The 27,462-nt window shown below is 67.2% G+C and overlaps 2 protein-coding genes and 1 pseudogene across 4 annotated transcripts; 2 read left to right on the top strand and 1 right to left on the bottom strand.

Annotated features, from left to right (window-relative positions):
- Positions 1 to 518: 518 nt before the first annotated feature.
- On the bottom strand, positions 519 to 25,414 carry COL5A3 (collagen type V alpha 3 chain). 3 transcript variants are annotated; one of them, XM_065043867.1, is made up of 68 exons: positions 25,199 to 25,414; positions 24,447 to 24,566; positions 18,732 to 18,899; positions 18,436 to 18,649; positions 18,183 to 18,345; positions 17,641 to 17,763; positions 17,397 to 17,537; positions 16,434 to 16,547; positions 16,209 to 16,358; positions 15,374 to 15,421; positions 15,214 to 15,255; positions 15,078 to 15,140; positions 14,443 to 14,517; positions 14,239 to 14,322; positions 14,096 to 14,152; positions 13,952 to 14,005; positions 13,805 to 13,858; positions 13,624 to 13,677; positions 13,479 to 13,532; positions 13,197 to 13,250; positions 13,066 to 13,110; positions 12,824 to 12,877; positions 12,666 to 12,710; positions 12,466 to 12,519; positions 12,333 to 12,377; positions 12,164 to 12,217; positions 11,965 to 12,009; positions 11,812 to 11,865; positions 11,648 to 11,692; positions 11,403 to 11,456; positions 11,041 to 11,148; positions 10,656 to 10,709; positions 10,517 to 10,570; positions 10,311 to 10,355; positions 9,298 to 9,351; positions 9,121 to 9,165; positions 8,873 to 8,926; positions 8,666 to 8,719; positions 8,530 to 8,583; positions 8,339 to 8,446; positions 8,113 to 8,202; positions 7,980 to 8,033; positions 7,678 to 7,785; positions 7,486 to 7,593; positions 7,206 to 7,259; positions 7,048 to 7,101; positions 6,818 to 6,925; positions 6,663 to 6,716; positions 6,047 to 6,100; positions 5,914 to 5,967; positions 5,763 to 5,816; positions 5,498 to 5,605; positions 5,313 to 5,366; positions 5,069 to 5,122; positions 4,811 to 4,864; positions 4,660 to 4,713; positions 4,440 to 4,547; positions 4,268 to 4,321; positions 4,141 to 4,194; positions 3,933 to 4,040; positions 3,794 to 3,847; positions 3,610 to 3,645; positions 3,447 to 3,500; positions 3,099 to 3,339; positions 2,904 to 3,016; positions 2,701 to 2,769; positions 2,374 to 2,610; positions 519 to 1,257 (listed from the first exon to the last, which is right to left on the bottom strand). In XM_065043867.1, the coding sequence occupies exons 3-68, from the start codon at positions 18,865 to 18,867 to the stop codon at positions 1,111 to 1,113; spliced, it is 5,196 nt and encodes a 1,731-aa protein (XP_064899939.1). In that variant the 5' UTR covers positions 18,868 to 18,899; positions 24,447 to 24,566; positions 25,199 to 25,414; the 3' UTR covers positions 519 to 1,110. The 3 variants fall into 3 exon arrangements, with proteins under 3 accessions (XP_064899939.1, XP_064899937.1, XP_064899938.1); XM_065043865.1 differs by lacking the exons at positions 24,447 to 24,566; positions 25,199 to 25,414 and adding an exon at positions 21,264 to 21,486; XM_065043866.1 differs by lacking the exons at positions 24,447 to 24,566; positions 25,199 to 25,414 and adding an exon at positions 21,264 to 21,484 and having other exon boundaries at positions 18,732 to 18,896.
- Positions 1,863 to 1,981, top strand: LOC135576778 (5S ribosomal RNA; annotated as a pseudogene).
- RDH8 (retinol dehydrogenase 8) lies at positions 23,056 to 26,552 on the top strand. The gene is made up of 6 exons (XM_065043884.1): positions 23,056 to 23,345; positions 24,547 to 24,708; positions 24,784 to 24,963; positions 25,043 to 25,136; positions 25,212 to 25,395; positions 26,328 to 26,552. Exons 1-6 carry the CDS (start codon positions 23,240 to 23,242, stop codon positions 26,550 to 26,552), a joined length of 951 nt encoding a protein of 316 aa, XP_064899956.1. The 5' UTR covers positions 23,056 to 23,239.
- The last annotated feature ends 910 nt before the right edge of the window (positions 26,553 to 27,462 follow it).

Genomic DNA, 27,462 nt, shown 5'->3' with positions numbered 1-27,462 from the left:
CACCCCCTGTTCTGCTCTCCTGTCCTGGGGTCCCTTGCAATGGAGGTTTGGGGGGGCCCCAGCGGGTCCCCTCTCCTGCCCTGGGGTCCCTTGGGATGGAGGTTTGGGGGGGCCCCACTGGGTCCCCTCTCCTGTCCCGGGGTCCCCTGCAATGGAGGTTTGGGGGGACCCCAGTGGGTCCCCTCTCCTGCCCCGGGGTGTTTGGGGTGGGGGGTACCCAGGTCCAGCTACCCCCACGTCCAGGTCCCAACCCTGCCCTTGCAGCCCCCCCAGGGGACCGAGCGTTCCCTGTCCCCCCCAAAACTGCCCCATGGGGACACAGAGCTGGGAGCCCATGGTGGGGGCAGCTCTCTGGGTCCGGGGGGGGCAGGAGGGGCCGGCAGCGGATTCACACCCCAGTGACAATGGGGACACGAGGCCGGCAGCCTCAGGGTGTCACAACCCCCCGTTTTGGGGGGACGGGGACCCCCCCCGCCCGTTTTCATGGGGATCTGCACAGATTTGGGGCGGGGGCCGCGTTCGATACAGTCGGTTTATCGTACAGTAACCGCGACAGCACCGGGCGCGGGGCTGAGCCGCGCGTGTCCCCAACCCCGTCCCACGTCCCCTCTGCCGCGGGGGACGGGCTGTGCCGTGACCCCCCCAAAGCGACGGGGGCTCCCCCCGCCGCCCCACGGAGGGGCAGAGCGTTAGGGGGTGAAGGAGGAGGTTTAACACCCCCCCCGAAGTCCCCCCGGCTCATGTCCTGGCCTGGGGACATGGGGACACTTTGGGGGGGCTGGATTAGGCCCCCCCCGGGCATTGGGCCGACTGGTGGCGTCGCCACATCCAGTGCTTCACTAAGGGGGTTGTTGGGGAGCGTTTTAGCACCACGGGGGGGGGGACCCGGCTCAAAACCCTCCCCCAGACTGGGGTGCCCCACCCCACGTCCCCCCCGCCGGAGTATAAATAAGGGGGGGCAGGAGGGGACGGCACCGCGGCGGCTCCGAGTCCTGAGTTTGCCAGAGCAGGCGCTGGGTCGCTGTCCCTGGCGCAGGGGGGGTGGCAGAGGGACCGGAGACCCCCCCCCCCCAAAAAACAACCCGTCCCTCCCCACGTGGTGTCGGGGGCTCAGCCCGTGAAGCAGACGGGTCCCAGCTCGAAGCCGAATTTCTGGTTGGTGTCACCAAAATCAAGGACGGCCACGTCGGTCAGGGGCAGCCGCTCGACGCGCGACGACGTCACCTCCAGCACCGTCCGCTCCTGGCCGTGGCGGCCCTGCGGGGGGGGACAAATGTGACACGCGGGGTGAGCGATGGGGGGACACATCTACCCTGTGAGGAAAGGGACAAAGAGCTGGGGTCTGGACAAGAGGAGACTGAGGGGTGACATTAATGGGGTTCAATATGGAAAGGGGGGGTGTTGGGAGGATGGAGCCCCGGCACAGCTTCCCCCCCCGAGGAGAAGGGGTCCTGCTCTGTCCCTTAGCACAGAAAAAGGCTAAAAGGCTGAGAAATTGCATCCTGGGGGGGATTAGAAGGGGGCGGTTTGTAGGTTGAGAGGGGTTCTCCTGCCCCTCTATGCCGCCCTTGAAAAAAGGGGTTGGTTCAGATACTATCAGGATATACTTGGGGAACATATATATATACATATATATAATATATACAGCCATAGCACCCTGAGAACGCCCCATCCCGTCTGATCTGGGAAGCTAAGCAGGGTCGGGCCCGGTCAGTGCTTGGATGGGAGACAATGGTACCTGGGATAGATTAGAAGGGGGTGGTCAGTAGGTCAGAGAGGTTCTCCTGCCCCTCTGCTCTGCCCTTTAGTTCAGATACTATCAGGATATACTTGGGGAACACATATATATACATATATATAATATATACAGCCATAGCACCCTGAGAACGCCCCATCCCGTCTGCTCTGGGAAGCTAAGCAGGGTCGGGCCCGGTCAGTGCTTGGATGGGAGACCAGCTGGGAATAGCGGGTGCTGTGGGCTGAGCCAGCACTGGCCCTTGTGGCCAGGAAGCCAATGGGACCTGGGGGGGTTAGAAGGGGGTGGTCAGTAGGTCAGAGAGGTTCTCCTGCCCCTCTGCTCTGCCCTGGGGAGGCCACACCTGGAATAGTGTGTCACATCTGGAATAGTGTGTCACATCTGGAATAGTGTGTCCAGTTGTGGCCCCTCAGTTCAAGGACAGGGACACGTTCCTGTGTCACCTCAGCCGGGTGTTCCTGCTCCGGGGGGTCGCACTGGATGAGCTTTGAGGTCCCTTCAACCCCTGATATCCCGGGATTCCGTGATGGAATCGTCGCATCCGCGGCGCCGGGTGCAGGTTGGGCCACGCGGTTTTTGGGACACGGGGCCGGAACCGTGGTGTCCCGGTGACCCACCTGGCAGCCGTCGTGGAGGGCGCGCACGGGGGTGGCCGGGTGGCCGTGGCCCAGCTCCTCGTCGTTGGCCCCGCGGAAGCGCAGGGCGCGGGCGAAGGTGCCGGCGCGGCCGTCGTACCAAGCGGCGGCGTTTTGGCACAGGAGGGTGAAGTTCTGGCGGGCGCCGGCGCTCAGGAGCCGCAGGAAGGTGAGTTGGGTGACGGGGACGGTGTTCCCATCCGCGTCCACGTAGGAGAACTGCGGCGGGGGGGACGGGAGAGGGGCTGGGACACACGCCCAGGGGACGGGGGTGACGTTGGTGGCCCCCCCGGCACGCGGAGCACCCACCTTCTTGCCCCGTTTGAAGGTGCTGTACCACGTCCCCGGTTTCTCCCTGCTCCAGGCGGCCAGGCGGACCTGGGGGTGACACAGTGTTGGGGACAAAGCCTCTCCAAGCCCCAAGCGAACCCCAAAATTGCCCCCATCATGTGCCCCCGCCCGGGGGGCACATGTACGGGGGGGTTTGGACACCTGGTCCTTCTCAAACTCACCGATTCAAATCTTTTATCGGGGAACAGACACGTCTCGCCGCCGGCGGTGAAATTACAGAAGACGCGGAAGGCGTCGCGGGAGCAGCCCTGGTTGGGGTCAATCCAGTACTCGCCTGGGGAGGACGGACAGACGGACAGATCGGGGTTTGCCCAGGGGCACGTTTTGCTGCGTGTCCCCCCAAACCAACCCCTCACCGTCCTGGAGCTGCGGGTGGCAGAGCTGGAGCTCCCGGCAGACGCGCGCGGGGCTCTCGGGGGTGCCCAGGGGCCGCCGCAGCCGCTCCACGTCGCCGCGCAGGGAGCTGAGCGCCGCGTAAACCTCCTCCAGCCCCTCGGTGCCGCGGGGGGGGCCCTGCTGCTCCCCCCCGGCCCCTTCGGCCGCTCGCCGGTGCCTCCGGCTCGAGGGCAGCGGCTCCAGCAGCTCGGCCGGGGGGCCCTGGATGGATGGGGTGAGTGGCAGGTGGGGGGGAAAGAGGACATTAGAGCCCCCCCCAGGGAGGGGACAGAGTGACGGGGTGTCTGTCCAAAGCGTCCCTTACTCACCGGCGGTCCCGGGGGGCCGGGGGGGCCGGTGTCGCCTCGGGGACCCAGAGCACCCTGTTAAGGGAGAGGACTCAGTCCCGCGGCGCTGGGAGAGGTCCCAGGTTGTCCCCTGGGAGTGTATTTGTCGCCCCCCCCGCTGTCACTGTCCCTCCCCAGCACTCACCGGGGAGCCTTTGGAGCCCTTCTGCCCCAAGGGACCCTGCGGGACGAGAAAAGAGGAGAGGGACACCGGCTGGGCCCCCAGTGTCCCCTCCTTGGGGCTCCCCCCTGCCCCTCCGCGCCCCCCAGGGGGTTAAGGGTGGGCAGGAGCCCCTTGGTGACCCCCCCGGGCACAAGGAGACACTCACCGAGAGCCCAGGGGGGCCGGGGGGGCCGGTGGGGCCGGTGGGGCCAGCCAGACCCTGTGGATATAGACAGCGTCACCCCCATGTCCCCCTGGCCCTCGTGCCCGCCCCCCAAAGCTCAGGGGAGACCCCAAACACTCACAGGGTCTCCTTTGGGTCCGGGGGGGCCCTGGATGCCGGGGAGCCCCTGGTCCCCCTTCTCCCCCATCTCTCCCGGTGGCCCAATGAGCCCGATCAGGCCAGCATGGCCCTGGGGACAGAGGAGTGTCACACAGTGTCCCCCCCCCAATGACTGGGGGGGGCTCAGGGACAAATTGGGGTGACGCTGTGTGACTGTCACCTCCGCTCACCTTGTCTCCTTTGTGGCCGGGGTCTCCCTTGAGGCCAGGCAAACCCACGGGACCCTGAAAGACGAGGGTGTCGCGCACCCCGCAACGTCCCCACCCGGGGGTCCCCACCTCGCTCACCCCGACTTACCAGGGGACCGGGGGGTCCCGCTTGGCCCGGAGCCCCCAACAAGCCTTGTTCACCCTGCAAGAGACCCGGTGTGGGAAAGGGGCCCCCCCTCAACACCCCTGGTGCCCAAGAGGATGTCCCCCAGCTGGAGCTTTGGGGACACGGGAACGTCCCCCCGCAGCCCCCGACTCACGGCGGGGCCGGGGATCCCCCGCAGCCCCTCGGGGCCCGGCCGGCCCGGTGGTCCCTGTGCCCCCACGGGGCCCGTCTTCCCGGGTGGCCCCTCGGTGCCTGGTTGTCCCTGGGGACACGAGGACAGAGTTGGGGGGCTGGCACCCCTCTGCAAGGACGGGGCGGGGTCTGCTCCTGCCCCCAGGGTTTTCAAAGGGGGGGTTTGGGGAGTCGCCACTCACCTTGGCACCCTTCTCGCCCTGCCGGCCCTCGCGCCCCGTCGGTCCCACGGGTCCCTGGGTGAGGGGACAGGGACAGCGGGAGCTGCAGCCGTCACGCGTCACCCCACGCTGTCCCCCCACCCCATGTCACCATCGCCCTTCCCCGACTCACCCTCCGGCCTGGGGGGCCCGGGGGACCCGGCTCCCCTGATGCTCCTGGGGGACCCTGAAATGATTCCAGTGGGAATTTGGGGTGAGGGGACAAGGGGACAATCCCAGAGCTGGGACAAGGGGACAGTCCCACAGCCAGGACCAGGGGACACGTGGAGGGGGGGGAAGGAAGCAGCACGGCTCAGTCACAGCCCCCCCGCTGGGAATGTGACCCCCCCGCACATTCTGCAGCCACAACACCCCCAGTTGTCCCACTCACCGGCAAACCGGGGTCCCCACTGTCACCCTTCTCTCCAGCGGCGCCGTCCAGCCCCTGTGACACAGGGGACAGTGAGCACCCCCCCACTTTACCCCCCTGGACCCCCCCCGGGCTGTCGGGTCACTGAGAAGCACTGGGGAGAGAACAGGGGGGTCTCGGCACCTCCAGACCCCATCGCCACCCAGGGTGACACAGCAGGTGACAGCGCAGTGTCACCTTGGAGGGGCGAGGGGGGGCTACTCACCGGCACGCCGGGGTCTCCGGGGGGGCCGGGGTCACCCGGGAAGCCGATGGGACCCTGTGGGGAGAAGGGGACATGACAGGGGGGCACTGGGAGGGAGCCCCAAACCCTCCGCCTGCTGGGACAGAGGGACGGGAGGGTGAGTGGGGGGGACACGGGGGCTCGGGGCAGTGTGCCCCCCCACTTACCACGTTGCCTTTGGCTCCGTCGTCTCCCGGTGGCCCCTTCTTGCCGGGGGGTCCCGCTGCCCCCGATGGCCCCGCGTCCCCCTTCTCCCCCACGTCCCCTTTCACACCCTGCCGAGGGGCGGGGGGGGGACATCAGAGCAGGGGGGGACACTAAAAACGTCCCCAGGAGTCCCGCCTGTGCTTTGCACGGCCAGGGACAGCAGGATCTGCCCCCCACCCCGTTTTGTCCCTAAAAGACCCCCCCAGCCCCCTCAGGGATACTCACGGGGGGTCCGGGCTCCCCTGGGGCTCCGGGGTCTCCCGCTTCACCCGGTTCACCCTGGGGGGGCAAAAACCAACAGGGCAGACGCTGCTGGGTGCTGGGGGGGGGACACACAGCTCTGCCCCCCATCCCCCCCCCCAACAGTGGGGCTTACCTTTTCTCCCACGGCGCCCGGCTGCCCCACGCCGCCCGGCATCCCCTGGGGGCCCTGAAGCAGGAGGATGGGGTGAACCCCCCCTCAGGGACACCAAACAGCCCCCCCCGGAACCCCCCAGGGCCGTACTCACCTCGGCACCGCTGGGTCCCTGTGGCCCACGGGGTCCCGGTGCGCCGGGGGGACCCTGTGGGGAGCACAGAGGGGGGGTCAGAATGTAAAGGGGGGGGTCAGACTGAAAAGGGGGGGGTCAGAATGTAAAGGGGGGGTTGGACTGAAAAGGGGGGGGTCAGAATGTAACAGGGGGGTTGGACTGCAAAGGGGGGGTCAGAATGTAAAGGGGGGGGCAGACTGCAAAGGGGGGGGTCAGAATGTAAATGGGGGAGGTCGGACTGAAAAGGGGGGGTCAGAATGTAAATGGGGGTCAGAATGCAAAGAGGGGGTCAGAATGTAAATGGGGGAGGTCGGACTGAAAAGGGGGGGGTCAGAATGTAAAGGGGGGTCAGACTGAAAAGGGGGGGTCAGAATGTAAATGGGGGTCAGAATGCAAAGGGGGGGTCAGAATGTAAATGGGGGTCAGACTGAAAAGAGGGGGTCAGAATGTAAATGGGGGGGTCAGACTGAAAAGGGGGGTCAGAATGTAAATGGGGGTCAGAATGCAAAGGGGGGGTCAGAAAGTAAAGGGGGGGCTGAGCCATGCAGCTCAGATTAGGCAGAGGGGGGGGCACAGACTTGGGGGGTTTCCTTACCATGGGGCCAACGTCTCCATTCTCGCCCTTCTCGCCGGGGGGGCCCGGCATGCCCTGGGGGGAGCAGCGGTTAGCCGGGGGGGTCTGCAGGCCCCTCGGGGCAAGGCAGAAGGTGCCCCAAGTTGTGTGTCCCTTGTCCCCCCCCCAGTCCTCACCTGCAGGCCGGGGGGGCCGCTGAGGCCCAGGTGTCCCCGCGATCCCTCGTCCCCCTTCTGCCCAAACATCCCCTGCTGCCCCCGGCGCCCCGGCTCCCCGTCCGCTCCCTGGCAACAGAAAGGGGGGGTCGGCACCGCCTGCCCCATAGAGACCCCAAAGTGTGGGGCGGGGGGGCAGGGGATGAGGAGTTTAATCTGGGGGGGGGTCAGGGTGCTCAGCAGCTACTCACCGCAGGACCGGGGTGCCCCATGGGTCCCTGGATCCCTGTTGGTCCGGGGGGGCCCTGTGGGACAGCAGCACCCACATAGGGTTAGGGCAGCCCCAAATGTCCCCCCCCCCACCCTCTGGAGAGCCCCCCCACATACACAGAGCACCCCCTGGACTCACCGCATCGCCCTTGTCACCTTTGCTGCCCTTTTGGCCGGGGAGCCCCATCTCACCCTGTCCCGAGGGGAAAATGGGGTGAGAGCCTGTGGTGGCGAGGGGGGGGCACATAACAACCTCAGGGAACCGCCCCCCATTTAGGTGAAACCCGCCCCCCCATCCCAAGTGTCCCCCAGATCTGCAAGGGGACTCATCCCCAACACTTGGCCTGGGGTCCGTTCCCTCCGGAGTGACACGGAGCCACTGCTGGAGGGGGGTGTGTGCGCCCCCCCCCTCCACTTACCTTGTCCCCATCCTCCCCGGCAGGGCCGGGGGGGCCACTTGGCCCTGGGAGCCCCCCAGGACCCTGGATCCCGTCCTGCCCGGCCGGTCCCACGGGCCCCCGCTCGCCCTGTTGGGGGGAAGAGGAAAGGGCTGAGGGGCTGGGGGGGGCGACATGCAGCTTGTCCCCTCCCTGCACCCCCCCTGCACCTACCGGGGAGCCCTTCTCGCCAATGGGACCGGGGGGGCCCTGCGCACCCCCCCGGCCCGGCAGCCCGATGCCTCCAGCTGCCCCCGTGGGGCCTCGCTCACCAGGGGAACCCTGGGGAGAAAAGAGACGTGGGGGGGGATGTGGGAAGACCCCCCGTCTTCCTCCTCTCCAAACAAACCTTCCTCTTCCTCAACAGGAATTTTAAGCTGGGGGGGTGCAAAATTGCTCCCCAAGGAGTGCAGATATTCCTATAGACACCCCAAAACTCCAGTAACCCCCTGAACGCCACCACGCTTTGTACTCACTGTGGGGCCGGGGGGGCCGGGGGGCCCTTCTCCCCCCTTCAGGCCAGGCGGACCCTGGGGGGGCAGAAGGATGGTTAGAAGTGCCCCCCCGCCGCGGCCCAGACCCACTTTCGGCGCCCCGAGCAGCACTGACCGTCTCTCCGGGTGCCCCCCGTGTGCCGGGGAAGCCGGGGGTGCCGGGGGGGCCACTCTTCCCGGGGCTGCCGGGGGGGCCGGGGTCACCCTGCGAGGGGACAGGAGGAGCAGAGAGCATTGCCCCACCCCCGCCGAGCCCTGTGGGGGTCACCCCAGCCCCGCCACTTCGTTCTAGGGTGTGGGGGTCCCGGCGAGCGGTGGGACCCCCCCGGTGCGGCTCCTACCTTTGCTCCCTCTCGGCCGGCGCCGCCGGGTAAGCCCTGTTCCCCGGGGGGGCCGGGGGGGCCGGGGTGCCCCCTCTCCCCCACGGGCCCCGTCTCGCCTGATTTACCCTGTGGAGACAGCGCGGGGTGAGATTCTGGGGGGGGGTCCATCACCCACCCCCCAGTTAAACACCCCCTGTGTCCATCCTCACCTGCGGTCCCACCACCCCCGTGGGGCCGGGGGGGCCGGTTTTGCCATGAAACCCCTGCAGAGGAGAGGAAAGCGGGGGGGGGTGAACGCTGCATATTTCCAGTGTCCCCCCCACCCTGGGGAAGTGGGGCACCCACCGGCTCGCCGCGCTGGCCCGGATGTCCTGGCAAACCGTCCTTCCCGGGGGGACCCTGCGCGGAGCAGAGGGGACAGGGTGGGGGACACCCTGCATCAGGGACCCCCCCTCTGCTGCACCCCCTCTGGGCACAGTGAGGGGAGGGGGGGACGCGGCAGCCACTGTCCCCCCACGTCATGCCAGGACCACGCGTGTTGTCACCACTTACCGGGGGCCCTTTGGTGCCTGGGAAGCCATTGGGGCCCTGGGGACCTTGGGGACCCTGCGGGGGGGACAGAAACCCCCTGGTCAGTGGCTCCCCCCGGGGCCCCCCAGCACCCAGGGGATGGGAGGGGGAAACGGGGAATGGGGCTGGGAACTGGGAAACTGGGGTGGGAACTGGGTTGGGAATGGGGTTGGGAACTGGTCCCCATGCCCAGCACCCTGTTGTCCCCATCCTGGGGACATCCCTGTCACCTTCTCGCCCACAGCGCCGGGGGCCCCGTCATGGCCAGGATCTCCCTGTGGGGACAGAAAGAGGCAGAGGGTGACAGCAAAGACCCCCCCCCAACATCAGCCCCACTGGCAGCGCCCCCCCCAAGGCGGGCGATGGGGACGCGGGGACAGTGGGGACAAGGTCAAGGTGCCACTTACCTTGGGGCCGGGTTTCCCTGTGGGGCCGGGCAGCCCCCGCTCCCCCGGGAGACCCTGCGGGCGGGGGGCAAAGAGGTGAGGGGGGGGCACTGGGAAACTGGGAACTGAGGAACCGGGAATGGGGCTGGGAACTGGGAAACCGGGCAACTGGGGAACTGGGAATGGGGCTGGGAACTGGGAAACCGGGCAACTGGGCTGGGAAACTGGGCTGGGAATGGGGATAGGAACTGGGGAACTGGGTTGGGAACTGGGGAACTGGGCTGGGAACTGGGAAACTGGGCTGGGAATGGGGATAGGAACTGGGGAACTGGGCTGGGAACTGGGAAACTGGGCTGGGAATGGGGTTAGGAACTGGGAAACTGGGCTGGGAATGGGGCTGGGAGCTGGAGAACCGGGTTGGGAACTGGGAAACTGGGATGGGAGTGGGGTTGGGAACTGGGCTGGGAATGGGGTTAGGGACTGGGAAACTGGGCTGGGAATGGGGCTGGGAGCTGGAGAACTGGGCTGGGAACTGGAAAACTGGGATGGGAGTGGAGTAGGGAACTGGGCTGGGAATGGGGTCGGGAATGGGGCTGGGAACTGGGGAACTGGGCTGGGAATGGGGTTGGGAACTGGGGAACTGGAGAACTGGGTTGGGAACTGGGAAACTGGGATGGGAGTGGAGTAGGGAACTGAGCTGGGAATGGGGCTGGGAACTGGGGAACTGGGCTGGGAATGGGGTTGGGAACTGGGAATTGGGTTGGGAACTGGGAAACTGGGCTGGGAATGGGGTTGGGAATTGGGGAACTGGAGAACTGGGTTGGGAACTGGGAAACTGGGATGGGAGTGGAGTAGGGAACTGGGCTGGGAATGGGGCTGGGAATGGGGAACTGGGCTGGGAATGGGGTTGGGAATGGGGCTGGGAACTGGGGAACTGGGCTGGGAATGGGGTTGGGAATGGGGCTGGGAACTGGGGAACTGGGCTGGGAATGGGGTTGGGAACTGGGGAACCGGGCAGGGAGTGCGTGACTCACCGGTGGCCCCCGCTGTCCCGTCTGCCCGGCCTGGCCGGCCTTGCCCTGCGGGGACAGAGGAGGTTATGGGGACAGCAGCCCCCCCAGTGTCCCCCAGGGGACAGAGCGGGCCCGAGCGTGTTTGTGACAGCAGGACTGTGGGGACAGAGCCGGATTTGGGGGACAGGGAGGGGGGACAGTGTGACACTGGCACAGGGCTGACTCACTCTCTTGCCTTTCTCGCCCGCCAGCCCTGTGGGACCCTGGAAGCCGGTGGAGCCCTAAGGAGAGAGGGGACAAGTGACAACCTAGGGCCGAGGTGGCACTTGGGGTCGTGGGGACACCCCAAGTCTCCCCTGTGCTCACCTTGGGGCCCTGGCGCCCTGGATACCCCGGGAGACCCGGCACCCCCAGTTTGCCCTGCAAGGGAGAGAGTGGAGCTGAGCTGTGTGGACACGGGGACATAAGGGGACACGGGGACATGGGAGGACACAGGACACGGGGGGACATGGGAGGACATACCAGGATGCAAGAGGAAACGGAGGGACATGGGGGGACATGGGGGGACACGGGAGGACATGGGGGACATGGGAGGACACAGGGGAACATGGGAGGACATGGGGGACACGGGAGGACACGAGAGGACACAGGGGGATGCAAGAGGACACGGGGGGTCATTTTGGGACGCAGGGGGACACAGGGGACACGGGGGGACATGAGAGGACATGGGGGGACACGCGGGTCCCCTCACCTTCTCGCCTGCGGGGCCAGGAGCACCTGGTTCCCCCACGGGACCCGTCTGTCCCTTTAGCCCCTCGGGACCGTCCTCGCCGCGGGGACCCAGCGGGCCCTGGTCCCCCTGCAACGGGAACGCGGAGTGGGGAGCACGCTGGGGGGGACAGGGGTCCCCAGCTGTCCCCCCAAAACACACAGCTGCTCCTCGGGGTCCCCAACTGTCCCCAACAGACACAGGGCCCCTCCCTGGGGTCCCCAACTGTGTCCCCCCCCCGCCTCAACAGAGCTGTGTCCTGCACCTGGGGCTTGGTGGCACTCACAGCCCCCACAGCCCTGAGGAGGGGACCCCCATGAGCCCCCCCAGGACACCCCACTTACCCTGTCCCCCTTGGGGCCCATGTCCCCCTTAAAGCCAGGGAATCCATCTTCTCCCTGAAACAAAGGCACATTTTGGGGGGGGGGTGAGAATGCATTAGCAAGCCCCAGGTCGGGGGTCACAATGTGGAGCTGAGCCCCAAATCCCACCAGAGGGGCTGTCCCCAAGTGTCCCCCCCCCTCGCCAAGGATGAGTGGCCCCCAAGAGCAGGGACAAGGACCCTCCTGTCCCCTGGGGTCCCTCTTACCTTCTCCCCCTTGCTGCCCTTCAGGCCCCGCACACCAAACGCTCCCTGCAGAGGGGACATGGAGGGGACACGGAGGGGACACAGAAGGGCTTGTGTGTCCCCCAACCCACGGGGGACACCCCCTGTCCCCCCCAACACCATGCAGAGGCGGGGGGTCCACTTACCTTCACCCCCCGGGGTCCCGGGTAACCAACGGGACCGGGGGCACCCACGGGGCCCTGGGGACAGAGAGAGAGGTGACAAAAATGGGGACCCCCCCCTAAAAAAATGGGATCCTACCCCCCCCATTTGGGGTGCTGGGGGGGACAGCCCCTCACCTGGAGGCCCTTCTCTCCGGCTGGTCCTTCTCGGCCAGGGTGACCCTGCAGGGACACACTGGGACGGTGACACTGCCCTGGTGTCCCCGCTGTGCTGGGGACCAGAGTGACCCCCCCAGGGGACACAGTGACCCCCCCAGGGGACACAGTGACCCCCCCAGGGGCAGGGGACACAGTGACCTGCCCAGCCTGTACTCACCGGGGGCCCATCGGCCCCAGCCACCCCCTGGATCCCCGGCTTCCCCGGCGGGCCCTGCGTGAGAGGGGGACACATGGGGACACCGAGGGGACACCCCTGGGGCCCCCAGGACCTGCTCGGAGCTGGGGGAGCTCCGGGCCGCCCCCCTCCCCCCGCAAAATCCACTCACCTTCTCCCCCGGGAGCCCGACGGGGCCCTGGGGGCCGGGGAGACCCTGCAGAACAGAGCGGGGTGATGGGGGGGGACTGGGGACCCCCCAGTGCTGTGGGGACACCCCACTGCCCCCCCAACACCAGCGGTACCTGCGGCCCAGGGTTCCCTTGCTGTCCCGGGGGTCCCGGCTCCCCTTGGATTCCCTGGGGGGGGGCAAAGTCCATCAGCGCAGTAAAAAACCCTCCTCAGAGCCCCCCCATGACCCCCAGCACCCCCTAAGAGCACCCAGTAGTGCTGCCCCCCCACTTCCTGGCTTCATTCGGGTTGGGGGGGTCGCGGTGACACCCACCACGTTGCCTTTGGGCCCCGGTGCCCCGTCGATGCCGCTGGCACCCTGCGGAGGAACAGGGGGGTCAGGGTGACACCGCACCCCAAGGTGACGGGTGACAGAGACAAATCCCCTTGGGGACAGACAGACAGACAGACAGAGGGATGGGTGTCTCATACCGGTGTGCCGGGGGGGCCGGGGGGGCCGCGGGTGCCGATGAGGCCTCGTGCACCCTAAGGACAAGGATAGGGGGGTCGGGGGGGCTCAGGTGACCCCAGCACCCCAAATTCCCCAGGGTGGGGGAGTCTGGTGCGCAAATCTCTTCCCCAAAAAGCTGAAGGAAGAAAATGGGGGGGCAAACTTGTCCCCCCGCCGCCCCGCCGCTCTTTGGGCTGGGGGAGAAGCCAGGTTGGGTACTCACAGGTTCCCCTGGTTGTCCCCGAGGTCCTGGGGGGCCATCGGAGCCCTGGGCGGGGACAGAGTGGAACTGAATGTGTCCCCCCCAAAACCAGCGGGGGGCCATGTGTTCCCGTGTGCCCCCCAACTCCTCACCTTGGCTCCTTTCTCCCCGGGGGGGCCAGCTGGTCCTGGCTTCCCCACGTCACCCTGCACAAGAGGGAGGGTGAGGGGGGCGTCAGGACAGGGTGACAGGAGGGGACACACTGAGGCCCCCCCCACGTCACACTGCACAAGAGGGAGGGTGAGGGAGGTGTGGGGACAGGGTGACAGGAGGGGACATGCTGAGGCCCCCCCCATGTCACACTGCACAAGAGGGAGGGTGAGGGAGGCGTGGGGACAGGGTGACAGGAGGGGACATGCTGAGGTCCCACTTACCCGGTGGCCCTTCTCTCCCGGCAGCCCCGGCAGCCCATCGAAGCCCCTGTCACCCTGGGGGGGTCAGACAAGCATCAGGCCAAGCTCTTGTGTCCCCCCCGCCACACCAAGACCCCCAGCACCGATGTCACCCCCCGTGAGAGACCTTGGGGCCGGTGTCCCCCGGGAGTCCCCTGGCACCGTCAGCTCCAGCGCGACCCTGCAAGACAAGTCCGGGGGGGTGGGAAGGGGCCCAGAACTCAGAGCGCCCCCCCGGAAAAGGGGCACTGTGACAGCTGGGCAGGGACATTTGGGGGTGACAAAACCCCAAGCCCTCCAGTTCTTACCCGTCTGCCCAGTTTCCCCGGTGGCCCCGGCAGCCCCTGCAACCCCCGGGGACCCTGATGGAGAAAAGGGGGGGGTCAGTGTTTGGGGGGGGTCAGGGCTCACCAGCCCCCTCCCAAGGGCATCACCCCCGACCCCTCTTCTCTCACCCGTGGCCCCATGTCCCCGGCGTCTCCTTTCAGGCCTGGGTGTCCAGGTAGACCCTACAAAAACAAAGCATGGAGACCCCCCCCGTGAAGGTTTGAGATGTGATTTTTGGGGGGGGACACACTCCACATTGGCCCAGTACTCACCAGTGGTCCCGGGCGGCCTGTCAGCCCCATGGGACCTGGGGGGCCCTTCATGGCGAGCTGGGGGGAGAAGGGAAGAGGGGTTGAGGGGAAATGGGGGGGCTGGTTTTGGGGGGTCATTGGGGGGGTCCTGGGGGGGTCTGTACCTTCGCCTGCTGCAGGATTGCTTGGGCTTGGGCTTCTTGGAAAGAGACGGTGGGGCCCTTGAGGGAGTCCCCCCCAAACTGGAACTGGGGGGGTATGGAGCAGGGTGAGGGGTGTGGGGAGCCCCTGGCCCCCCCCCGGGGACAGCCAGCTTGGTGTCACCTCCAGAGCTGTCCCCGAGGGTCCTGTCCATCCCCAAAACTTACCGGCAACATGATCATGGTCCCCGCGGGGCCGCGGATCCCGTCGGCTCCCGGCAGCCCCGGCCGTCCCGCGGGACCCTGGGGTGGGGGGGCGGGGGGGGATGAGCCGTCACCGCGCTGTCACGAGCTGTCAGCTCAGGGCTTGCAGCTCCAGTGCCCCGGCACGCCCCGGCACGCACCGGGACACCACAGCCCCCCCGGCCCGCCGCGGGGCGGCTCTGACCCTGTCACAGCCCCCCTGCCCCTTACAGCCCCATTACAGCCCCATTACAGCCCCCCTGCCCCTTACAGCCCCATCACAGTCTCCCTGATCCATCACAGCCCCTCCTGCCCCATCACAGCCCCCCCACCCCATCACAGCCCTGTCACAGCCCCCCTGCCCCATCACAGCCCCCCCTGCTCCATCACAGCCCCCCCACCCCTTCACAGCCCCATCACAGCCCCCCCTGCCCCATTGCAGCCCCCTTGCCCTGTCACAGCCCCCCAGCCCCATCACAGCTCCCCCAACCCTTCACAGCCCCATCACAGCCCCCCTGCCCCATCATAGCCTCATCACAGCCCCATCACACCCCCCCCACCCCCTCACAGCCCCCCCACCCCATCACAGCCCCATCACAGCGCCCCCGTCTCCTCCGTACCTGATCGCCGGGGTCCCCGGGCAGCCCTGGTGGTCCCGGTGGTCCCAGGGGACCCGTCTCCCCCTGCACAGAGCACAGCAGTGTGTTAACGCTTCGGCGTCTCCCGTGTTCCCCCCTCGCCCCCCCAGCTCCTCACCGCAGGGCCTGGGGGTCCCGGCGGCCCCTCGAATCGCCGACCCTAAAGGAGATGAGAACGAGCCCCGTCCTGCCAACCGTCTCCCACGGTGGCCCCGGGGTGTCACAGGAGGGCTGGGGGCCACGTGGCCCTTTTTGGGGGGGGGTTGTGTCCCACTCACCGGCTCCACGATGGCTGGTTCGCCCTTCTGCCCCTTCAGGCTGGGCTCCTGAAAAACATGGGGGGGTGAAACGGCTGAGAGCCGGGCTGGGGTGACGGCTTCGAGCCACCTATGTGGTCCCTGCATCCATCTGGTGGCCCTGGACCCATCCTGTGGTCCCCAGACCCATCCTGTGGCTCCCAGACCCATCCTGTACCACCTGGACCCCACCTCATGGCCCCTGGTCCTGTCCTGTGGCCCCTGAACCCCATCCTGTGGCCCTTGACCTATCCCATGGCTCCTGGACCCATCCTGTGGTCCCTGGACCCATCCTGTGGCCCTCAAACTCCATCCCATGGCCCCAGACCCATCCCATGGCCCCTGGACCCACCCTGTGGTCCCCAGACCTGTCCTGTGGCCCCCGAACCCCATCCTGTGGCCCTGGATCCATCCCATGGCTCCTGGACCGCATCCTGTGGCCCCCAAACCCCATCCTGTGGCACCTCAACCCCATCCTGTGGCCCTGGATCCATCCCATGGCCCCTGGACCCATCCTGTGGCTACCCAGACCCATCCTGTGGCCCCCAGACCCCATCCCATGGCCCCTGAACCCCATCCTGTGGCCCTGGACCTATCTCGTGGCCCCCAGACCCATCCTGTGGCCCCTGATCCCGTCCCGTGGCCCCCAGACCCATCCTGTGGCCCCTGATCCCGTCCCGTGGACCCCAGACCCATCGTGTGGCCCCTGAACCCCATCCTGTGGCTCTGGATTCATCTCGTGGCCCCCAGACCCATCCCATGGCCCCGGCTCAGCCGGCCATAACTGGGGGGTCCCTGTCCCCGTCCCCAGTGTCACCTGGATCACCATCCCCTCCCGCTCGGCAGGGCCGAACCGCTCCCGGCTCGCGGGGTCCCCGTCACCGTCGTCCTCGTAGCCCGGCAGCTCCGCGCTGCCACCCCCAGCGTCCCCATCCTCAAGTTCAAGCACAAGCTCCTCAGCAGCATCCTAAGGGATGGGGACGTATTTGGGGGTGACAAGGTGGGGGGAACCTCCCCTGCCTCCCCCAGCCCCCGGCGGTACCTCGAAGGGGCCGGTGCCGTTCAGGGTGACGCTGACGGTGGTGACAAGGCTGGAGGGGACGGCTGACACGGAGCTCTCCTCCGGGGACGGCGCTGTCGGCGTGGGCGCGCTGGCCTTGGGCGATGCGGAAAGGGCGCAGGGTGAGGAAGGGAGCGCTGCGGCAGAGGGAGGTGCTGACCCCTCGGGGGGTCCCGCAGGACCGGGAGATGCTTTTGGGGGGGTCACGGGTGGATTGGGGACATCCCCACCCCACCACAGCCCCTGCTGGGATTGGGGACACTGGTGCCGTTCCCCGTTTTGGGACAAAGCGCTGGGACAGCGAGCCAGGGCTGGGCAGCTGCTGCTCGGGGGCGCGGGGGCGGCCGTTCCCCCCCAAACCTTGGCTCCGAGCAGCACCTGGAGCATGGCCACCCCTCGCCGGGTCTCTCCCCGCTCGCCGGGGCCAAGGCTGAGTCATCGGCAGGAGGGGCCACCGTCCCCAGGGCCACCCTTGGCCAGCAGCACCGTCCCCAGCTGCAGCCCTGACCCATTTCCAGAGCCAACAGGGCCAAAGGCGGAGGTGGCGGGGCTGCCCCCAGGGCCAGGAGCTGTGGGGACAGCTCAGCACCCTCCTGGGGACACGCCAGCCACCGGGCTACCCGAAATCATTGTGAGGAGCCGCTCAAAACCAGCCGGCAGCCATGTCCAGCAGACCCAAAGGTTCGGCTCCACAGGGGCCAGCGTGGCCAAAACCAGCCCGTTTTGCCCCAAATTGTGCGAAGACGAGGCGGGAGCTCCACGCACGGCTCCGGGACGCGGTGGGCTCGGCACCTGCAGCCGCTGGGATTTGAAGCCGGATTTGGGTGCCGGCGCGAGGGGCTGAGCCACGGCACGGCAGCGCTGGCACGTTGCAGGTTGGCAGAGCTGGGTTAACCGGGGCGGGTTAACCAGCTGCAGAGCGGGTTAGTTAGTTGCGTTCTCTACCTGGCTGGCCGTGACGGAGGGTGCGGAGGGCTCGTGCTGCTCCGGCAGCTCCTTGTTCCTCCTCTTCTTGCCCTTGCCCTTGCCCTTCCTTTTCCCCTTCCTGCCCTTCCTCCGTGGGGCGGCCGTGGGCTCCAGGTCACTCTGCAGGGGACAGGGACAGAAATGGGGGTGTCGGGGGCCCTGTGACCCCCCCATGGAGCTCCTTGGGGTCCCAGCCGTCCCCCTCCCCAGTTTGGGCGCTCACCTCCTCCGGGAAGGGCGCGATGAGCGGGTAGAGCAGGGGCTGGTGGCAGTCGGGCATGTAGAGGTGGCAATAGGAGCGGGCGGCCTCGGGGTCGGCCACCAACAGCAGCTGCTGGACGTCACCCTGTGGCAAAGGACAACGGGGGGACACGAGGGGGTGGCGGGTTTGACCCCCCAAATTCGCACCCCGGGTCTGATGGGTGCCAACACACGCCCTGGATACGGGTGCAAGAGCCAGAGGTGGCCTGGGGGGGGGGGAAAGGGGACAAAGGGACACTTGTCTGCCTGCTGGGGACAAAATGGGCTGAGGGGGGCCGCCCCCGCTCGCCTCAATGCCGTCTCTTTGCCTTGACATTTGCAGCGGGCAGGAATGCAGGGAGAGGGATCAGGTCACCCCACGGGGACGGGGACGCCCCTTGGGGACAGGGACACCCCTAGGGACAGAGGGCAGCCCCCAGCACAACCGGGTCCCCCCCTTCCCCAGACCCCTCCCTACCAGGGCCAGCCAAGGCCTCAGGGACGTGGATTTGGGGAGGGACGCACCTCGAAAACCTCCTCATCCAAGAGCCGGGCCCCAAAAATCGTCACCCCCTCGGTGCTAACGAGGGGCTGAGGTCCCCGCTCCAGCGGCAGCGTGGCCAGGAGGTGACAATCCACCAGCAAGGAGACGTTGGTGCCCTCCACGGCCAACGCCACGCGGTGCCACCTGCGGAGACGGGACTCGCTGGCAGCGAGAGGGACCTGCGGACCCCCCCGCCCTGCCCCAAAACGCGTCCCCCCCCTCCTTGTCCCTCACCTGCCGTCAGCCAGGTTGACCCTGCGGAACACGGGGTAGCGCTCGGGGGGGGGCCGCCCCTCCTGGTCCTCGTAGAGGAAGACGGGCGAGAGGCCGATCTCCACACCGAGCTGCTGCACGCCGCGCTCGTCGTACACCGAGAGCAGGAAGGCTTGTCCCCCGCGCCGCGCGCGCACCGTGGCCAGCACCGCGAAGTCCTCGGGGAAGGAGCCGTCTGCGAATAGGGGGACAATCAGGGACCCCCCCAGAGGCGGCTCTGCACCCCCAAAAGGAGATCCAAGCCATGGGTGCCGTACCGGGGAAGAGCTGGCGGGTGGGCGCGCTGAGCTGGGTGCGGTTGTCCACGCGGAAAGCCAAGTCGGGGTCTTGCGTCCCCGGGCGCTGGGGACAGATGCCGGCGGTGACGGTGACGCCGTCGCGGCCATCCTGCATGCCCAGCGTCCGCAGCACGTCCACGGGCACTGCTGTGGAGACAACAGGGGACATTTCAGGGGTGGGGACCCTCCGGTGACACCCCCCCGGTTAGACCGGGGCCGCGGCCCCATCCCCCTGCGTGTGGCGGCCAAGCTGGGCCGGCCCGGGGCCAGGCAGCTGTGTGGGTGCAAGGGCCGGGGGGGCCGGGGGGGCCGTCACATTCCTTCCCTGCATTCCTCCGCCCCTGGGCTCGCTCTGCACCCCCACACGGCATGGGAGCACCCCGTGATAACACAGGAGAACCCCACGACAACATGGGAGCACCCCACAATAACACAGGAGCACCCCACGATAACACGGGAGCACCCCACGATAACACGGGAGAACCCCACAATAACACAGGAGCATTCCACAATAACACGGGAGCACCCCACGATAAGATGGGAGCACCCCATGACAACACGGGAGCACCCCACAATAACATGGGATAACCCCACAACAACACGGGTGCACCCCACAATAACACAGGAGCACCCCACAATAACACAGGAGCACCCCACAACAACACAGGAGCGCCCCACAACACAGGAGCACCCCACAATGACACAGGAGCACCCCACGATAACATGGGATAACCCCACAATGACACAGGAGCACCCAACAATAACATGGGATAACCCCACAATAACACAGGAGCACCCCACAATGACACAGGAGCACCCCACAATAACATGGGATAACCCCACAACAACACGGGTGCACCCCACAATAACACAGGAGCACCCCACAACAACACGGGTGCACCCCACAATAACACAGGAGAACCCCACAATGACACAGGAGCACCCCATGATAACACAGGAGCACCCCACAACAACACGGGTGCACCCCACAATAACACAGGAGCACCCCACAATGACACAGGAGCACCCCATGATAACAAGGATGCACCCCACAACATGGGTGCACCCCACAATAACTCGAGTGCACCCCACAATAACGTGGGAGCACCCCATGATAACATGGGTGCACCCCACAACAACATAGGAGCACCCCACAACAACATGGGTGCACCCCACAACATGGGAGCACCGCACAACACGGGTGCACCCCACAACACGGGTGCACCCCTTGACATGGGAGCACCCCACAACATGGGAGATCCCCACAACACGGGTGCACCCCACAACACGGGAGCACCCCACAACATGGGTGCACCCCACAACACGGGTGCACCCCTTGACACGGGAGCACCCCACAACATGGGTGCACCCCACAACACAGACCCCCCCATCACCCTTCAGCTGCACCCAGCTGGGGGTGTGGGAAGGTTGGGGTGCCGGCGTCGCCCCCCCCAGGGACACAGACCCCAACCGTGGAGGGTTAATCCGGCACAGCCAGGTGTGCGTGGGGGGGCCACGGCTGCAGCCACATCAGAGAACGAGGGGCCCCCCGCCCGCGGCAGCACCCACCCCCCTGCTGCACAGACCTGTCCGGGCAGCCCTGCAGCACGATCGGGGGGTGGGGGGCACCCCAAATTACCCTCACCCCCCCCCCGCAAGCCTGGTTGGGGCCACCAGAGGCCAGGGCTGGGCTGGGAACGCGCTGACCCCCCCGCCCCGGCCCAGCTGGCTCTCAGGCCCTCCTGACCCCTGCACATGGGGCTGGTTTCCTGCCGGGGATCCCCAGGGAGAGGGGGGGTGATGAGGGCCCCCCCCGGGCTGGGAACCCCCCCATAGAGGGCTAATGGGTGGCCCCGGAGCGGCCCCTCCGGATGCCAGAGCCGGGCGTGGGGGGCTCACGGGGGTGCCCTAAAGCCAAGGGGTATTCGGCGGGGGGGGGGCACGGCCCCCCCATGGCCTCGGGGAGCCCCCACACCGGTGCTAATCCTGTTAGTGACGCTTCAGGTGCTCCCCCAGACCACCCGGCCCCCCCCCCGCTGCCCCATGGCCAGCCAAGGGACCCAGGCGTCCGGGGTCCCCCCACCCCACCTGCACCCCCACCCTGGGGATGCCAGGGAACCTGGGGGGTGCACCCTGCCCCGGGGGGGTCCCCCTTTCCCACGGGGAACACCCTGGGTGGGGGTCACTGTCACCCACTGTGCGACCCCACAGGAGACCCCTGAACCCCATATCCCGGCAGGTCCCCCCTCCACGGGTACCCCGACCCCCCCACCGTGTCCGCCGTGGGCCCCCCCAGGCCCTGTCCGTGGTGCTGAAGGCGCTGGCGGGTCCCCCGAGTGGGGGACACCCCACGCGTGACAGCAGCGGGGATCCCTTTGTGGACACCCGTGTCACCCCGCTGGGACCGCGGGGTTCACCCCGCCGGTGGCCCCCGAACCCCCCCGTGGTAGCGGGGTGGGTGGCGATGGGGGACACGCGTGGGCGTGGGGGGGACATGGCGGAGCGCGTTACCTGGCCGGGCCGGGGGCAGCCCCTGCAGCACGGCGAGGAGGGCGGCGAGCACCGGGAGCGGCTCCATGCCCGGCGCGGGGGGGGGCGCGGAACCGCTGCCCGGTACCGGAGCTCGGTGGCCGGTACCGGAGCTCGGAACCCGCCCTGCCCGCTCCAGGCTCGTCGGGGCTGCGGGAGGGGACGGGACGGGACGGGACGGGACGGGAGGGGACGGGATGGGAGGGAGGGGAAGGAAGGACCGGCCCCCCCGGAGCTCCCGCCCCCCCGCGAGCGGCCCGGCCCACCGGCGGGACCCGGCACCAGCGCCAGGATCGGGCCCGGGGGGCTCGGCTGCGGACGGGCCGGGGGCGGCGGAACCCCCAGCCCCACAGATTAGGGGTGAAGAGCCCCCCAAGCTGCCCCCAGCCCCACAGACGGTTTAGGGGTGCAGAGCCCCCCAACCTGCTCACAGCCCCACAGATGGTTTAGGGGTACAGAGCCCCCCAAGCTGCCCCCAGCCCCACAGACGGTTTAGGGGTGCAGAGCCCCCCAAGCTGCCCCCAGCCCCACAGCCAGTTTAGGGTACAGGCACCCCCAAAACTTCTCCCAGCCCCACAGCCAGTTTAGGGGTGAAGGGACCCCCCCCAAACTTCTCCCAGCCCCATAGCAAATTTAGGGGTGCAGAGCCCCCCCACCTCCACAGCAAATATTGTAGATTTTGGGGTGCAGCATCCCCAGGGTGGGGGGGGGTTTTGGGGACCCCCCTGCAGCTGCCACTGGCCACACTGACCCCCAGTGTGGGGAGGTTTTGGGTCCCCCCCCCCGCAGCTGCCTCTGGCTGCACTGCCCCCCAGGGTGGGGGGGTTTTGGGGACCCCCCCACGCAGCTGCTGCTGCCCCCCCCGGGACCCGCCTGGCCCGAGTCCCCCCCATTGCCTCATCCCTGACTCACGGTCCCTCGGTTCCGCTCCCCCCAAATTTTCCACTTCCCAACAAATATTTACCCTCGTCTCTGCAGTAACAGCCCCCCCGGGCCCCCCCAGCCCAGCCCTTGTGTGGTCGTGTCCCCCCCCAGGCTTTGGGGGTGATGCAGCCCCCCCCAAAAAGCCCTCAGCCACTTTGTCCCAGCTCCCCATGGACACCCATGGGGTGGGGGGTCCCTGATGGGTGCGGGATGGGGGGGCCTTTGGGGAGCCTGGGGGGCTCTGGGGGACCTGGAGGTGTTGGGTGGTCTTGGGGGAGGCTCTGGGGAGCCTGGGGGGGAACTGGGGGGCTCTGGGGGACCTTGGGAGCCTGGGGGGCGCTCTGGGGGACCTGGAGGTGTTGAGTGGTCTCAGGGGGGCTCTGGGGGACCTGGGGAGCATGAGGGGGCTCTGGGGGGGCTCTAGGGAACCTACAGGTGTTGGGTGGTCTTGGGGGGACCTTGGGAGCCTGGGGGGGCTCTGGGGGACCTTGGGAGCCTGGGGGGCGCTCTGGGGGACCTGGAGGTGTTGGGTGGTCTCAGGGGGGCTCTGGGGGACCTGGGGAGCATGAGGGGGCTCTGGGGGGGCTCTAGGGAACCTACAGGTGTTGGGTGGTCTTGGGGGGACCTTGGGAGCCTGGGGGGGATCTGGGGACCTGGAGGTGTTGGGTGGTCTCAGGGGGGCTCTGGGGGACCTGGGGAGCACGAGGGGACACTGGGGGGGCTCTGAGGGACCTGGAGGTGTTGGGTGGTCCTGGGGGGGGGGCTCTGGGGAGCCTGGGGGGAACTGGGGGGGCTCTGGGGGACCTTGGGAGCCTGGGGGGGCTCTGGGGACCTGGAGGTGTGGGGTGGTCTGGGGGGGGGGGGCTCTGGGGGTCACCTGTCCCCATTCCACGAGGGGTGTCCCCAAGCACAGGGGAGGGGACCCACGGCCCCGTGGCCCCCCCGGGGCTGTCCCTGGGGGGGGTTGATCCTGCTCCCACGTGACGGCGGGTCCTGATCTCATAAGAGCCTTTGGACCGTGGGCCAGCGCAGCCATGGCCGCCCCCGCGCCCCGCACCGTCCTCGTCACCGGCTGCTCCTCCGGCATCGGGCTGGCCGTGGCCGTCAAGCTGGCGCAGGACCCCCAGCAGCGCTTCCAGGGTGAGAGCTGGGGAGGGGGGGCCCTCCCGCAGTGTCCCCAAGGGGACACATGGCCCCATGTCTGTCCCAGCAAGGAGGGGACAGGTGCAGGGTTTGGGGGGGGCCCTGTTGATCTGTCCCTGGAGGTTTTGTCCCCACAGCCCCCCAGGACTTGATGGCCTGTGGCCCCAAGGTCACAGACCCCCCTTCGGTGAGATGAGGTGTCCCTGTGTCCCCCATCCACTGTCCTGCCAGGTGGAGGGGAGCTGGGGACATGGGACAGACCCTTGGGGACAAGGGACAGCCCCATGGGGACAAGGGACAGCCCCATGGGGACAGGGGATAGCCCCTCAGGGACATGGAACAGCCCCACAGGGACAAGGGACAGCCCCTTGGGGACAGGGGACAACCCATGAGGACAAGGGACAGCCCCTTGGGGACATGGGAAAGCCCCATGGGGATAAGGGACAGCCCATGGGGACAGGGGACAGCCCCAAAGGGACAGGGGACAGCCCCATGAGGACAAGGGACAGCCCCTTGGGGACATGGGACAGACCCATGGGGACACAGGACAGCCCATGGGGACACAAGACAGCCCCAAATGGACAGGGGACAGCCCCTCAGGGACATGGGACAGCCCATGAGGACAAGGGACAGCCCCTTGGGGACACGGGACAGCCCCTTGGGGACACAGGACAGCCCCATGGGGACATGGGAAAGCCCCACGGGGATAAGGGACAGCCCCATGGGGACAAGGGACAGCCCCTCAGGGACAGGGGACAACCCATGAGGACAAGGGACATCCCCTTGGGGAAAAGGGACAGCCCCTTGGGGACATGGGAAAGCCCCATGGGGATAAGGGACAGCCCCAAAGAGACAGGGGACAGCCCCTTGGGGACACAGGACAGCCCCTGATGACACGGCCAGCACGAGCAGCACACGGCCACGAGCGCACACGCGTGTAACCGGAGCGGACACGCACACACGTGTGCGGTCCCCGTACGCCGTCCCCATCCCCGTGCCACCCGCTGTCACACACACAGCACCACGTGTCCCTACAACCCCAGCGCCCACCACCGACCCGGGGGATTAGTCCCAGGGGATAATTAACAGCCACGTTACCCAAGCAGCTTAACGAACATCATCGTCCCCACTTGACCTTGACCCGGTTGGCATCCGGGGTCGCCCCTGAGCTGGTTTTTGGGGTTCGGGGTCCCCCCAGTAATCGCCACCATGCGGGACCTGCGGAAGAAGGAGAAATTAGAGGCGGCGGCGGGGGCGGCGCTGGGCACCACGCTCAGCATCCAGCGCCTGGACGTCTGCAGCGACAGCTCGGTGGCGGAATGCATGGCCAGCATCCCCGGGGGGCGCGTGGACGTGCTGGGTGAGCGACCGGGGGGGCGACGGACCCCACGCGGCGTTTGGGGGGGGTCTCTGAGCTCCCCGTATGGCTCGGCAGTGAATAACGCCGGCGTGGGGCACGTGGGGCCGGTGGAGAGCGTGAGCGTGGAGGAGATGAAGCGCATCTTCGAGACCAACTTCTTCGGCGTGGTGAGGATGATCAAGGCGGTTCTCCCCGACATGAAGCGGCGGCAGAACGGGCACATCGTGGTGGTCAGCAGCGTCATGGGGCTGCAGGGTGAGGTTTGGGGGTCACGCCGCCATGGGGGTGCTATAAAGGGGGGGTCTCGGTGTGCTCAGCCCCTCTGCGCCCGCAGGGATCGTCTTCAACGACGTCTACGCCGCCTCCAAGTTCGCCGTGGAGGGGTTTTGTGAGAGCTTGGCCGTGCAGCTGCTGCAGTTCAACGTCTTGTGAGCACTGGGGGGACCCCAGAGGGGCTCAAAGCGGCTCCGGACCCCCCCTGAGCACCCACCTGCACCCCACAGCGTCTCCATGGTAGAGCCGGGTCCCGTCAACACGGACTTCGAGCTGAAGCTGATGGAGGAGGTTTCGCGCTCCGAGTTCCCCGGCGCCGACGCGGACACCGTGCGGTATTTCAAGGATGTTTATCTGCCGGCGTCCCACCAAATCTTCGCCACGCTGGGGCAGAGCCCGGCCGCCGTGGCCGAGGTTTGGAGCAGGTTTTGGGGTCCCTGGGGTGCTGGAGAGATAAGAGGAGGGAACGGAGCTGGGAAGGGGCTGGAGAAGGAGGGTGAGGGTGGAAATTGGGGGTGGTTTCTTCCCCAAAGGGCTGTGGGGTGTTGAACAGGCTGCCCAGGGCGGTGCTGGAGTTGCCAGCCCTGGAGTGGGAACAGAGGAGCTTCTTGGGGACATTTTAGTGCTGGGGTTGGGTTATGGTTGGACTCGATGATCCTGAGGGGCTTTTCCAAACAAAATGATTCTAAGATCAGCTCGGGGCTCAAAATGGCACCAGAATCACCTCAGGGATCAAAATGGCGCCAGAATCACCTCAGGGGTCAAAATGGCGCCAGAATCACCTCAGGGTCAAAATGGCACCAGAATCACCTCAGGGGTCAAAATGGCGCCAAAATCACCTCAGGGGTCAAAATGGCGCCAGAATCACCTCAGGGTCAAAATGGCGCCAGAATCACCTCAGGGTCAAAATGGCGCCAGAATCACCTCAGGGATCAAAATGGCGCCAAAATCACCTCAGGGATCAAAATGGCACCAGAATCACCTCAGGGATCAAAATGGTGCCAGAATCACCTCAGGGATCAAAATGGCGCCAAAATCACCTCAGGGATCAAAATGGCCCCAGAATCACCTCAGGGATCAAAATGGCGCCAGAGTCACCTCAGGGCTCAAAATGGCGCCAAAATCACCTCAGAACACAAAATGGCGCCAGAATCACCTCAGGGCCCAAAACGAAAAGGGTTTTTGGGCGCTGGAACAGGCTGTCCAGGGCAGTGCTGAAGTCGCCATCACTTGAGGATGAACAGGAGCTTCTTGGGCACGTTTATTGCGTTACGGTTGGACTCCATGATCCCGAGGGGCTCTCCCAACCCCAATGACTCGCCGTCTCTCCGGTTCTCCTCCTTCAGGCCATCGTGGCCGTGATCGGCGCCCGGCGGCCGGCGTTCCGCACCCAAACCAACCGTCTCTACACGCCGCTGGTGGCTCTCAAGTACGCGGATCCCTCGGGGGATCTGTCGGTCGGGACCTACTACCGGTTGCTGTTCCATTACGGGACGCTGTTCCACCTCAGCATGGCCGCCCTGCGCTGCCTCACCTGCGGCTGCTGCCGGCGCAGGGTCACCCCCTTTTGAACGGGGTGGGGGGCACCCCACGCTTGTTGCTCCGCGCCCCCCTCGTGGCAGGACAGACAGACGGCGGCGGCGGATGGATGTGGCCCTGGGTGTGGGAGGGGGGGGAGAGACAGAGAGGGGGGGTCCCGGTGGGGAGATTTGGGGAGGGAATTGGGGGGGTTGGGGGAAGCTGTGGGGTGGGGGAGCCTTGGGGGACATTATTGGGGGGTGTCTGAGGGGCTTTGGGAAGGCTGGGGGGGCTCTGGAGATGTTGGGGGGGCTCTGGGGGACCTGGAGGTGTTGAGGGGGCTCTGGGGGGGCTCTGGGGGACCTGGAGATGTTGGGGGGCTCTGGGGGGCTCTGGGGGACCTGGAGATGTTGGGGGGACTCTGAGGAGACTCTGGGGGACCTGGAGATGTTGGGGGGGCTCTGAGGGACCTGAAGGTGTTGGGGGGACTCTTTGGGGGCTCTAAGGAACCCAGAGAGGGGATCTGGGGGGGCTTTGTGGGACCTGGAGATGTTGGGGGGTTTCTGGGGAGACTCTGGGGGACCTGGAGATGTTGGGGGGGCACTGGGGGACCTGGAGGTGTTGGGGGGGGTCTCTGGGGGGGCTGTAAGGAACCCAGAGAGGGGATCTGGGGGGGCTTTGTGGGACCTGGAGATGTTGAGGGGGCTCTGGGGGAACTGGAGGTGTTGGGGGATTCTCTGGGGGGGCTCTAAGGAACCCAGAGGGGGGATGTGGGGGGGCTTTGTGGGGCACTGGGGAGCCTGAGGGGGCATCCAAAAGGTGCTCTGGGGTACCTGTGTGTGTGTGGGGGTGTCTCTGGGGGACCAGAGTGGGCTCTGGAGGACTTGGAGTTGTTGGGGGGTCTCTGAGGGGTCTCTGGGGGTGTCGATGAGCCCGGGGGGGGGGTGGTTTTGGGGGGGTCTC

This window comes from Columba livia, chromosome 30 (assembly GCF_036013475.1).
Source record: "Columba livia isolate bColLiv1 breed racing homer chromosome 30, bColLiv1.pat.W.v2, whole genome shotgun sequence".
Taxonomy (NCBI): domain Eukaryota; kingdom Metazoa; phylum Chordata; class Aves; order Columbiformes; family Columbidae; genus Columba; species Columba livia.
The sequence above is the reverse complement of the archived record's forward strand: the minus strand, read 5'-3'. Positions and strand labels throughout refer to the sequence as shown.

Bases quoted from the DNA above. Each gene is read 5' to 3' on its own strand.
- COL5A3 (XM_065043865.1), bottom strand. From the start codon at position 21,330: ATGGAGCCGCTCCCGGTGCTCGCCGCCCTCCTCGCCGTGCTGCAGGGG. The intron at 16,548-17,396 runs GTAGAGAACGCA...GCATCGCCCAAG, and splicing joins CCTCCGTCACGGCCAGCCAG to GCCAGCGCGCCCACGCCGAC. The intron at 7,260-7,485 runs GTAAGTGGAGGG...CCCTCGGGACAG, and splicing joins CCGGGGAGGATGGGGACAAG to GGTGAGATGGGGCTCCCCGG.
- RDH8 (XM_065043884.1), top strand. From the start codon at position 23,240: ATGGCCGCCCCCGCGCCCCGCACCGTCCTCGTCACCGGCTGCTCCTCC. The intron at 24,964-25,042 runs GTGAGGTTTGGG...CTGCGCCCGCAG, and splicing joins CAGCGTCATGGGGCTGCAGG to GGATCGTCTTCAACGACGTC. The intron at 25,396-26,327 runs GTTTGGAGCAGG...CTCCTCCTTCAG, and splicing joins GCCCGGCCGCCGTGGCCGAG to GCCATCGTGGCCGTGATCGG.